General features: G+C 49.7%; 1 protein-coding gene across 1 annotated transcript; it reads left to right on the forward strand.

Annotated features, from left to right (window-relative positions):
- Positions 1–10,419: 10,419 nt before the first annotated feature.
- Positions 10,420–11,238, forward strand: LOC8052170 (gamma-interferon-inducible lysosomal thiol reductase-like). The gene has a single exon (XM_002434055.2). It carries the CDS (start codon positions 10,420–10,422, stop codon positions 11,236–11,238), a length of 819 nt encoding a protein of 272 aa, XP_002434100.1.
- Positions 11,239–13,227: the final 1,989 nt, after the last annotated feature.

Below are 13,227 nucleotides of genomic sequence, written 5' to 3' on the forward strand. Positions count from 1 at the left end.
AACCCGACGGTAAGCCCGAACTGCTCAAGCTGTAACGTTTCCGAGGACTTAGAACACTTCATCTGGGTCTGTCCAAATCTAGCGGACGCGAGGAAATGTCTCCCAAATGGGCTGCAGCTCGCAGAAGTTGCCCACGCGACGACTGAAGACATTCTTTTCTCCCCAGGCTCAGTAAGCGCCTGGGGAGAAAAGCCACTAGAACATTCGCCTTACTCACAGCATTCTTAAGGCCCTGTCACACTGAGGCAACACGATGGCAACAGCAACACAACACGTTGTCCAACAGTCGGGCAACTTGTTGCTCGCTCCCCGTGTTGTCCGACAAAGCTGTCACATGGCGTCAACAGGAGGACAACTTGGACGACAACTAAAATGTTGCCTCGGTATGACAGCTTTCGGCAACAAAAACAGCAGCAGCAGCTGTTGGACAACGTCTGTTGCTCTGATCGCTGGCTGAGCGAATTTCGGGCCGGCAACACAACAGAGATAGCTTCGATGGCAAAGCTAGTTCCCAATCCATAACGTCTTACTCGAATAAAGATGTTGAATACGTTATTTAACAATACTTAAGGCTGGCGTGCAGATAAAATAATTTGATGACTGTTTTTACTGCGTAATTGCGGAAAGCCATTGTCGAAATGGTCACAGCTACGATCGTGAACGTTCAGACTGGTGTTGAAATTAGAACTGCCGAGAGACCAGGCTAACATTTCTGCTTGTGAAATAAAACGGCATGCCTACTCACTTGATAAAGTATAATAAAACAACCAGGAAAAAAAACGACGACTAAAAAATCGAAGCATTAAAACGACCACTCTTAAGGCCTGTTCACACATGCAGCGGAGTGCTACAAGCATAGCGATGACCTCGCGCTAAGCGCGTGCTGATGGGAGCGTTCATCAGCTTTGTATCGCACCGTCAAAACTGTTGCTCATGGCAGACGATAAGTAGCTGACGGCACGTGAGGAGCGCTACATCAGCGCTTCGCTGCACGTGAGAACCGGCCTTTACCATAATTGTTGACGCTTGGAACTTGGGAACAGCCGTTATCAGACACCAGATTTGTTTCAAAAATACCCAGGACGTTTTGGGGAACGAAGCGATCCCATAGCAGGGCGGTAGGCAAAAAGACAGCGTTAAAAATATATATTCCACCGCTTGTTCTAAAGGCCGATCGTGTCGGTGTCACAGTTGCTAAGCACTGTCAGTTCAGCTCAACACCACGCTACAAAAGACGCTTCGCGGTGCTGCCGGTGCTAGCTCAATTTTACAGTAGAAATAGGTATTGCATGAAGGAAAGAACCGGACAGGAACACTTCATGCAGTTTTTCTCGGTTACGGCTATCTGCTTTGTCAGCGAATGAAGAATAGTTTGATAAAATAAAGGGCGAAAAATACCATTCGTGTCAAATTTTCTAATCACAGTCACTGGTTGCTGTCGTCTCGTTGTAATTTCCGGCTCTTCGAACGCACTAACACTCTGCAGAGTCACACTTCCAGCGACGCCGCGCCGCACACAAACGGAGGTAAATAATCAAAATGGCGGAGTGTTCCCCGTGTTGCCCCCGCCGTGAGCGCGGTTTGACAGGGTTGTCGGACAACTACCTCGGACAACACGGTGGCCGGGCGGCAGCAACATGTCCGACTGTTGTTGTTGCCGCGATGTGACAGGCTGACAAACTCTATCCGGCAACACGATTTCCTCGTGTTGCCGGATAGAGTTGTCTCCTGTTGCCTCAGTGTGACAGGGCCTTTATAAGACGCTGATCTAATAGACCGCCTCTAAGGCATGGTAACATACACCCCGAGCCAGTAAACTGTCAATTCTCTTAGGTAGTCCAAACTACCTCCACACCCTATAGGGGGTAGAGGTAGGATTGGGTATTACTTTCCTTTTCTTTTAGGCTACGTCCAATTCTGACGCCAAGACTCCCTCCCTCCTTCGTTCCAACGCGCGCTGTTTGTTATTAGACAGTTTTAGTATAGCGTTGCTGGATCTTACGTACGCAATACGCAATAGTATAGCGTACGCTAAAAATTACCTGCTCGGACCGAATTTAGTTGTGCGTTACGTTTTCGAGTGAACACCGCGCATGTTCTTGGTTAAATTTGCTAGAGGCCGTAGAATTCCGCGTGCTTATAGCGCAACCATGCTCCTGGGCCTCTAAACTCGTCAAACACAAAGTTGGGAAGAAGTTGGCGGAGCGCACCGATTGGCCTTTCACGACGATGACTTCGCGCTTTTTTCGCCGACGTCCAATCGGCGCGCTGCGCGAACGTTCGGCTCCAACTTTGTGTTTGACGAGTTTAGGGCCACTGGAAAGAAATATTGAAAAAGAAAAAGTGTCGAATCATTTTATTTCAGATTAAACCAAGCCACAGCTGCCTCGTCAAGCGCGCTTTTCTGCGGGGTACAGAGGCTACGAGTACGACTGCGTAGCCAAATTCGATCACGGAGCCTCCGTCAGTCGTCCCGTGGAAACGGCACCTTTTATCAATGCTATCGCGGAATGAAATTCATGACCCTGATGTCCACTGCATAGTGAGAACTTCGGCGATTTCTTTTAGAGTCGTTCGTCCGTCGGCGATGAACTGTGGGAATAGGCTTAGCGTTGATCATATCGCAGCGTTGACGCACACTGCGAGCGGCGAACATTTCCTCTGTGCACTCCTTCAGCTGGCGATCTGATTCGACCGCGGTAGGTCCCAGAAAGAACCGCCGAGCTGAACACCACGCAATTTTACGTAACACAGAACTTCGAAAACACCACGTCGCCCTTGCTGCGCCAGTCGAGGCAACCGCCATCTTGAAACTGACGCTCTCGTTGGGTCCGAGATCTCTCGAGAGCGTCCTGCAAGGCCCGGTAGCCAGCAACGCAAAATCCCCAGCGTTGCGTGCGTACGCAATACGCTAGCCCCTCTATTGCGTTCTGCACATGCGCACTCACGACCCGCAATCTCCTTGCGTACGCAATGCTATAGCGTAAGGTCCACTAAAACTGTCAATTGAATTAACAAATCACCTTCAAATAAGGGTCATGGCATCCTCTAGGGTAAAAAATGAAAGCCGTTTACAACTCCCTGTAACGCCGAATTGGAGCGCAGCTCTTGAGGAGGAGGAGGGAAGAGTACTGAAGGGAGGGTATATTCCTCCTCCTCCCTCGTGATCCTACCTGCTACTCCTCCTCCCCTCATCCTCCTCTTCCACCCAATGGTTCTCCCTCACCTCCTCCTCACCCTTCAACCTCCTCCCTTTGCCTCCTCCTCCTCCACCTCCCTCCTACAGCTGGGGGGTCACGTGACATGGGGTGGGCCACGTGACCTGAAGTCACGTGACCGGGGGGGGGGGGGGGTCGCGTGACCTGGGGGGTCACGTGATCTGGGGGTGTCACATGACCTGGGGCGGTCACGCGACCTAGGGATCACGTGGGGGTCACGTGGCCTGGGAGGTCACGTGACCTGGGTGGTCACGTGACCTTACGGTTATGCCAACGGCGTCGCCGACGCCGCTCAAGCCGGAAACTGGCGCCTAAGAGCTGCCCTCTAAAAAACAAATAAGAAAACAAACAAGGAACATTGCGAGCAACACCTCTCATCAAAGAACACGCCACCCGTGAACGGCTCCCTTATTTCTTTTTTATTTTTATTCACGTTGGTATTTCCTTTTGTTGTTGGGTCCGACTGTTCTCTTCTTTGTATCGATGCCGACCGTGGCAACCGTTCTGGTCATACGATTGGCGTTTGTTTTGTCACGCGATGGTGTGTTCCGACCGATTAACCAATGAGTTTGTTTCAATGGTGTCACAAGGTATAAAATGGCGGATCAAATAAAAATATTAAATGCAAAGAAGCGCGCAGTTCTGCTCGTTTAGCCCCCTCGGCGCTTTATTCTTCCAGAGGCGAGCATCGCAGTGCTATGGCGTTTAACTTGTGCCGTCTTCATGACGCCATAAAAGACCCTCTTGAAGCAATTAGTTTGCTTTAGGGCATGGGCCTGCTCCTGGGGATCTCGTGCGTGCCCAGAGTGCGAAGCAGCGATGACGCTGCAAGTCCGCGCTAGATCTGCGGATGACTACTCGTGGAGTCCGGTGTGTGGATAACTCGTGAGGTGCCCAAGAGGAAGCCGGTCAAGGTTTAGTGCCGCGGCGAGGTCTCGGTACGGAGCGGTTCCTTTTTCGCGGGATCCCACCTGACGCTTCCCCCAACTCGTGAAAATCATCTACCTCCGGTGCCAGAACCTACAGTGCGCCGTCATTCAGCGGAAAACTGATGTCGCAAGTGAGACAATAAGTGATTGGTCGAGCCTTTGTCGGGAGGTATTTAAGGCCTGGCCAGTGGGTTTTCGGCGGTATGGAGCGTGGCAGCGGGTGATGCTTTCTTGTTCCCGTGGAGACCCGTGACGCTAAAATCCTGCAAGGGCTAATAGCCAAGTGGGTCCGCCCTGGAACAAGAATAATCACTGACTGTTGGGCTGGCTGTCGCAAGTTTGCAGATGACGCTCGCATCACGCACCTCACCATCAATCACAAGCTGCACTTTGTGGACCCGAACACTGGTGCGCACACCGATACGGTGGAGGGCACCTGGGCCCACGTCAAAAACTCTCTTCCGTCTGGACGGCGCGAGAGCCACCATTTCACTGGTCACCTTGCAAAGTTCATGTTTTGGAGGAGAGAGAGAAGGCGCGCGGAAACACTGATAGATTCCAGTCGTTCGTTGCCCCGGCCGCCAAAATCTACAGCCCCGACGCAGACAGGGACCTTCCCTATTGTGCGGAGGACGAGGATTCTGACGGTACCGGTGACTTCGAGTGATCCACTGCGCTAAGCCCGTCGCCCGCCTGCGTGCATAAAGACGACTTATGCGTCAACCGCTTGTCAAGTGTTCGTTACGTCAGTTATAGGTACTGGTAGCGGTCTAAACGGCCCTTTTCAGGGCCCCCATATTTTGCAAACGGAGCGGTTTTCTGAACGCGGCACCCGGTGTCTCTGTAAAAAGTTCACTGGAAAGACCCAGCAAAGTTTTGTGGCCCCCAACTTGGATATCGCACGTTATGATTCAAATAAAAATTGTTCTTATTTATTTCGCGCCTTTGATCCCAATAAATGCCCCCGTTGCAGTCGTCCCGTGGTGCTGTTGCTTGCTCAATCACCGTCGGCGTGTCTCAGCTTCGTCGTCTTTGGCAAAGGCGCACCGGCGAAGGCGGCCGATCTGACACACCGCGTTCGGCTTTGTCTAGCAGACGGCGTTCGTAAAATGGCGTCAGCTGTTGCTGGCTTCACGGGGTGGTACCGTGCGTGCTTCCATTCATTCGGCGTTCGTTGCCATGGTGACGGCGAGGAAAGCAGACGAACTTTTCGTTTCAGAAGAACGCTGCGGCGCAGTAACACCAGGTGCGTTCTAAGGCCCTTCCCGCATGCTTTTCAATGGGCGGAAGGCGAACAAAAAGAGTTCGATATAAGGACTTAACGCAGAAGGTTGCATTTCTCCATGCCTCATAATTTGACGAGCCTTACATGAAAAAAATGACCGCATCTCCACGTGGTGAATGATGTTCATTCGGGCGAAGCACTGGTGGTGCTGATGATACTGATTTTATTGTTCATAGGTATGGCTGATGGTGCTGATTTTTTTATTGCTCATAGGTAGTGCTGAGTTCCGGGTTGCGTTTCGACTTATATACGCATTTGACCGCAGCGCCCTTTCCTTTATAGACGTTGAGCGGCTACATGCAACGTTTCATCCATGACAGAAACCCCAGCTCTTGACTTACTACCACATCTCAGAGCCCCCTACTCGTCCCGCAGTCGTGGCCAAGTGCGTAAGGCGATGGACTAGAAATCCATTGGGGTCTCCCCGCACAGGTTCGAATCCTGTCGAATGGGCGAACATTTTTTTCTTTTTATGTGAGCATGGACGCCGGACGGACGGACGGATGGACGGACGGACGGGCAAGGCTAGACCCTATAGGAGCTTCGCCCTTAAAACGGGTTCTTTGGCCATCCCGCGTCCTGTCTTTTTATCCGTAACATGGGTCTAATGTATCAAACTGCCGGACAACCTGCCTATCGGGAGTATTAGCGGCGAGATGTTTCGGTGGCGCCCTCCTATGGTTCCCCCTTGTGACGTCATTACCTTGCGAACAACAAGTTCGATGGTGTTTGTAAATAGCATGGTGGAAGCCTGAAATCATTGCGCTCTCAAAGCAACACTGCCAACACCGTCGAAATTAAAGTTCTTTCATTCCTCTTATTTCCGTCGATGGTATACCCTTTCCGACGTCATAGTCAGCTTTTGGGCCAATCGTGGAAGGCCGACCACAGCGACGCTTTCGGTCGCACACGTCGCCAATTTACTGGTGGCCATAGTGGTGTGCGCTGCTGCTGAGCGCGTGCTAACGCCGAGCTTCCGCAGTTATTTTGGAGCGTGCATTTAGCACCATCAAGGTTGCCGGTCTTAGCAGGCTATTAATGTGAGCTCGTTCTGAGCATGCGCTCTAAACATCGCCCTCAAATATGGCGTCCAGTGAATACCTCCTATACTCCCTTTCACTTTAAGCGCAAGCGAAGCCGAAGCTACTTGCGCGAGCATATGGCCCTAAACAGTGTTTGCACTGCAGGAGCGTGCGTGCTTGGCAGGGACGCTGAAAGCCCGGAACTCGCTCTTGTAGCTTCTCCTACGCTCATACTTAAAGTGAAACAGAGTATAGGGGGTATTTACTGGACGCCATATTTGAGGACGATGTTTAGAGCGCATGCTCAGAACGAGCTCACATTAATAGCCTGCTAAGACCGGCAATATCGGTGGTGCTGGACGCACGTCGCAAAAGAACTGCGGAAGCTCGCCGTCAGCACGCGCTCAGCAACCGCGCACACAGCTATGGCCACCAGCGAATACTCCCTATTAGCGGCGAGATGTTTCGGTGGCGCCCTCGTTCGTTTACCTTTCGTGACGTCATTACCTTGTGAATAACAAGTTCGATGGTGTTTGTAATGGGGATGGTGGAAGCCTGAAATTATACTGTTCTCAAAGCAACGCTGCCAACACCGTCAAAATTGAAGTTCTTCATAAGGATAGATAATTGGGCGAGTTGGTGAGAGTTCTGTAGTGTGCTGTAAATAATCTAGATGGCGTTTTCAGCTGCATTTGAGATGGTGCCGCGCGCCGCGTGCTTGACAGCGGCACGCGCTGATTGATGTAGATATTGTAAATACAAGCAGTCTTGATCGAAACTCCGAAAAAAAAAAGAGACAAGCGATACCTACTTTACTTCAGGTACACAAAGAGAAAAAAAAAATCGCCAGCTAGAAGACGACAATACATAATATTAGCATAATAAATGTGTGCGGACTCCCTCCCACTGAACATACACCTACCGTTAGGGAGCCCTGAGATCATAAGAAGAATATAATTAATTCATAGTAATTAAATAACGGAAAACATCCCCTCTTTCTCTCGCTAGGCGAGTGCTACGCGTTCAGTTGTCATCTTCCGCTTTCCCTGTGCCCTTTTATTTCGCCTGCTTCTCTCGCGTTCAAGGTTTTTTTTTTCTCTCTCTCTCTCTCCCTCTTTCGTCTCGTTTCCCGGGTAACTGGCCCAGTCGCTAGTAGATGGCGCGCACTCTCGGAAAAGAGTCTATTGAAACAGATACCATTTGATATAGACGCTTTGCAGCAGCTGTGCATGGACGCCGCCATAAGTGACCTTCAGTTTTTGTTTCCTCTTATTCCGTTTATTTCACTTCATCATTACCATGGCAGAACAGGCTATTGCCACATTAGATTCAACTGTGTCCTTTTCTAAAGCATCGGCCTTTGTAGAGGATCGTCAACTACCGTTTCAGTTGCTCGGCATCTTGGTAAGGCAAGAGAAGGTCAGCAATGGCGGCTGTAATTTGGCGCGTGTGTAAAGCGTCTATAGACATTTCGGAGTATAATATTTTCACATTTTTCAAAACGTTCTGTTCATCTCAATTCTACTCTCCCGCGTACTCTCTCTCTCTCTCGTTCAAAATCCATATAGAGTGGTATCCCCACAGACAGACAGACTAGTATATTCGCGGACGCCACTTGGACCTGGGGGGAGGGGGGGGGGGGGTCTTCTTTTCGCCGCCATCTTGAAACACGAGAACCGGGTGACCGAAGAAGCGAGCCATCCATCCGCAAGCAAGACGACGACCCGCAGCAATTCTCCCCGCTAAGCGTTGCTTCCTTGTTCTTTCTGCACACGTAATTCTCCCAAAGCGACGATGTGCTTCCGTTATGTACAGGGGCAGTGGTTCATTGGCCGCCCATCGGAAACTGCCGCAGCGCCCGCTGGCGGAGGACCTTCAACGGCACCGGTGACGTCATCTTGTCCGACTCTTGCGACCGCCTCTTGCGACTCTGAAAGAATGCCGTGATAGAAATTTGTCGACTTTCCGATTCGCGACGCTCGGAGGTGACGGGCACTTGCGACGCTATTGCCGCCGGTCGCACCTCTTCGGTGGCGTCGCTAGCAACGGCGTCGCGAGCTTGAATCGCCGTCGTCGTCGACACCGGTGAATCACTCCAGTCGTAACGTCCCGGCAGCGGCGTCTCGGTGCTCAGATCGAAGTTGTACTGGCGGCGGAAGCGATCCAACCGTGCGTCGCTCTCCTTGGCGAGTTCGCGTCTCACGTCGCCGTGGTCGACCGCGTCGAAGAGGCAGCGTTTGACGGAACGCGGCGAGCGAGGGGCACCCACACGCATTTTTTTCGCTTATCGTGATTGGTAGGCTTTTTGCGTGTGCGTGAACTCTGTATTTTCTTTAAGGAGTAAGCTGTTTTCTTCTCTTCCCTAATAAATTATCCAACATTTATTTTTCTGTTAAGGGAGGAGAAGATGTAGTGTGCTGTAAATAATCTAGATAGCGTTTTCAGCTGCATTTGAGATGGTGCCGCGCGCCGCGTGCTTGACAGCGGCACGCGCTGACTGGGCGGTGCTTAAACATCCGACTAAGAGAGCACCATAGCTCCTTGAAGGACACCGCTAATTCACATCTAGCGATGCATTGCAGAGATTGCGGTTGCGAACCACGCTTCGAAAACACCAGTATATTGTTTCAACACCGCGACCAAACATGTCGAGAGATGGTAGAAGCCTACAACATCACGAAGAACAACAGGTCGTGTGTGAGCCAACCATCGGTGACTCTGACTCCCAGTGAGATGAAGTTTTTGGATTCAGGGTAACAAAAGCTCCTGAAGAAAAAAAGAAGAAAACCAATCTACGATCGGAGAAAAAAGAAGAAAGGGAGATGTTTCACGAGGCGCCAAGCAAGCGCGCGAACATTTGACTCCATGTTTTTCATTTCATTGTCATTCTTCCTTAGTGTGTAATACAAACCAGTTGATAGTCAGCGCTTTGTCTTGTGTTCTCTTCGTCTCTTTGTGTCCTCGTCTTAGTCGCGCTGTTTTTCAACTTGAAGTTCTTACATTCCTCTTATTTCCGTCGATGAGACATCCTTTGCTGACGTCATAGTCAGCATTCGACCAATTGTGATGGGCCAACCACAGCGACACTTTCGATCGCTCATTTCGCCAATTGGCGACGTGAGCGATCGAAATCGTCACTGTGGTCGGCCTACCCCGATTGGCCGAATGCTGACTATGACGTCAGCAAAGGATTTCTCATCGACGAAAATAAGAGTAATGTAAGAACTTCAGTTTTGACGGTGTTGGCAGTTTTGGTTTCAGAGCGCTATGATTTAAAGCTTCCATTATGCACGTTACAAACACCATCGAACTTGCTGTTCGCAGCGTAACGACGTCACGAGAAGAAACCATACGAGGGGGTCACCGAAATCTCTCGCCGATATTAGGTTTGATCTTTCGCCCTGCCCGTACCCATCGACCATCTCACTCTTGTTTATTACTACTGCGAGCAGTTGTACTGCCTTGGCTAAATTTCTTATCTACAGTCGAAACCAGTACCGCCATACCTCAAAGGCAGACAGTATTACGCTGCCTAAACACGAATGTCTTGTTTGCTTTGCTTTTTCGTCTTCAACATTACAACAAGGGTTGCGAAGTGCATAAAAAAAAATGATGCCATGTTCCTCCTACAAAGGATCTTACTAAATCTCTCACCCTCAAATATTTGCGACAATACAATATTTCTTCATATATTTTCCTAATCGAAAACAAATATCTTATTTAAACGTGAAAAAAGCGTCTGTAGTGCTTTGTATCATATTAGAGCAATATATCAATCCGCACTGGCACCAACATCACCAGGCTGCCGCACCAAGCCCCGGCTTTACGGTCACCTGGGCCAAATCATACAGAAGATGTAGTCAAGCGTACCATGCCCCATTAAACTGCCCATCATTACCATGGACAAGACGTCTTGACTGGCATCATCAGCTGTAATGCGTGGACCCGATGTCAGTTGATCACCGATGGCTCTCCATTCGAGCACTTCGGTATTGAGCCTTCTGATCTTGTTGACAACGGCAAGCTCTATCAAGTTCCGTCACAAGGGTAAAACGTACGACTTCTCCAAGGTACCAAAGACAATCCGGCTCGACGTTTTCTACGAGTCACTCTGCCCGTACAGCATCGGTTTCATCACGACCCAGCTGTGGCCAACGTACCTGCTGGTTGGGTACCACATGGACGTTAACCTTGTTCCTTTTGGCAATGCCTTTGAAGAAGAGCGCCCGAATACAGACGAGCATCGTCGCGATGCCAATTGGCCCAAGGCTACACCCAGCTACAGCTGCCAGCATGGACCGGACGAGTGCTTCGGCAACGTGGTTCAGGCCTGTGCCGCGCAGATCTTCAACGACACCCTTGTGACCCTTGCCTTCGTTACTTGCATGTCGACCGCCAATGAACCTGCCAAGGTTGGCAAGTTGTGCGCCAACGGCGTGGCTCACAACTGGGAGAAGATAGAGAGGTGTGCTACGGGACTCAAGGGCATAGAGCTCCAGGAAAGGATGAGCAAGGCGACGTGGAGCCTGGACCCACCGCACAGCTACGTGCCGTGGGTATTGGTCAACGGCGCTCACACGGACGAGCAGCAGGCCATGGCGCAATCGAATCTTCTGCAGCTCGTCTGCGATTCTCTGCCCGCGGACAAGAAACCGCCGGCCTGTTTCGATGACGAACCGTTTAAGGCGATACAGAGTTTAACGAATACCATCGAAAACAGAGATCAAAACGCCATCAATGAATACAAAGAAAGAAATGAGCATAAGGAGCATGGCAACCCCTGAAAAGATATTCCCGTTTGATGTCCTATGTCAAAATTTAGGGCGGTCAGTTGGGCTTGGTGCACGTCGTGTCATGCCTTTACATCAGCGCTATCACGACTTCGGTTGACTGTAGAAGCGTAAAAAAAGCCGGATTGCCGAGTTTCTTGCCGGGGGAGTAGCATATCTAATATATATCCATAAAATCCTGCTTGGGAAGATTTTAAGAAGGCAGTAATTGTCCTTTAAGCTATGAAATTTATTAAAAAAATTTAATTAGAACATAATCAGGTGTCAAATGAAACATTTTAAAGGCGTATGTTGAGGAATGAGGGAGTAGGAATGAAATATAAGTTCATGCAGCTGACTCAAAGCTTTTCCAGATGAAGGCCAAAAAGCTTTGAGGACAAGTCACACTATAAAGCCAAAACACTTCTCAAACAGAAGAGCTAAAATATCGAAGCCTATGCATATTCCATAGTGAGAATACCTGATGGGAACAAAACAAAATCGAAAATTTCGCTTCCTTAATTTTATTTTATTTTTGTGTATTGCTCTCAGTGGAATTGCCGCAATTAAATTGTTGGTTGCTTACAGTGTTTTCAACGTCTTGATTTTGTTTTCACTTGAGCTTCAGCAATTTTTTTACCTGGCTGCTTGTAAGCAGTTTTCGCCTATGCTGCCTGTAGTCCTTTAAAAGGCGTACGGAAACGAAACGACGTGACCACGAGCTCTCTAACTCTCGCTTTAAAATCGGCCAGCGAAAAGCGCAATGCCTGTCGCTCTGGTGACATCAAGGGGCTTTGCACGGCCAAGGGTACTGTAATTGCGAACGCTGCCGCTTGGTGGAGTAAACGCGTGACAACCTCGCCTAGTATTAATCTCCGAGGCTGGCGCGTAACATAATTTGCGGCTATACAGGTATTTTATGTGCCGAAAGAGTTCGGATCACCATGTTAATTTCACACTGCGGAAGTAGTAGCTCGACAGAACCAGTAATAATTGTTAGTACTAAAGTCAGTACCCAGCAATAGCGACACCTGCAAGCTATGTATCTTAGCTATTATTCACTGGCTGCCATACTTGAGCTCGTCAATAGGGAGTTTTCGTAGATCGTTTTTGACGTCCCGCAACGCTCTCCGCAACTCACTACGATACCCGGAAGTCTACAGCCAAGGCCATCGGCGCGCATGCGCAGTAGCAGCTTCTTCGTTGCGGAGGGCTTAGCGGAGGGGGAAACGCGGTCTCCCTATTCAGAGCGCATCCGGGGGGAGGGTAAATTGTGTGGTCAGTCTGGCAGAAGTTTCCGCATCCTCGGATCAAGCTCCTACCTATCGTCTGCAACGAACGGCGATCTTGATGGGGTGGAATGAACGTTACGGAAGCACTGTGTAAGCTTTAACAGATACAACATAGTAAACTCGATAGCGTCCTCCGCCAAGTCACATTCAGGACTAAGTAACTCCCCGAGCGAGCCATACCGCCGCGAAATCTGGCTGTTTCTTATGGACCCGTGACGTGGCGGCATTTCAACGGAGCTCCACAGACCGCCACCAGGTGCAATCTTGAAATGTGTTCATTCGTTTTAAAATTTGTTTTCTTGACTTTTCTGCCGGCAGCCTAGAAACTCTAGACTAGTGTTTACGGGCTGCCGGCACAACAACACAACAAGTTTTTTGCTTGGATGTGGTTACGGAAACGTAATATTTGCACTTCTTTCTTTGCTTAGATGTGATCTAAATGAAAATATTACGTTTCTGTGACCATTTAAAGGGGTCATGGAACGTTATCGGGTTGGAACGTTCATGACTTTCCAGAAGCGTACTGGTGCTAGTCTGGCCTACGTATACTCGCATAGACCGCCAGTGATCCAGAAGCTTCTTTGTCGAGGTGATAGTGCCAGGATAAACGGGACTATTTTTCAGTCTTGCCTTCGTAAAGCTTGATGACGCAATTGTGGAATCGAAACCCCTGCCTACTGACAGTCGAGAGCGGCTCAATGACTGGACACGA

The sequence above is a fragment of the Ixodes scapularis genome, unplaced genomic scaffold, assembly GCF_016920785.2.
Source record: "Ixodes scapularis isolate PalLabHiFi unplaced genomic scaffold, ASM1692078v2 PGA_scaffold12__126_contigs__length_90152505, whole genome shotgun sequence".
Classification (NCBI taxonomy): Eukaryota; Metazoa; Arthropoda; class Arachnida; order Ixodida; family Ixodidae; genus Ixodes; species Ixodes scapularis.

What these genes read in the sequence shown, in the direction of transcription:
- LOC8052170 (XM_002434055.2), top strand. Translation starts at nt 10,420, where the DNA reads ATGGCTCTCCATTCGAGCACTTCGGTATTGAGCCTTCTGATCTTGTTG.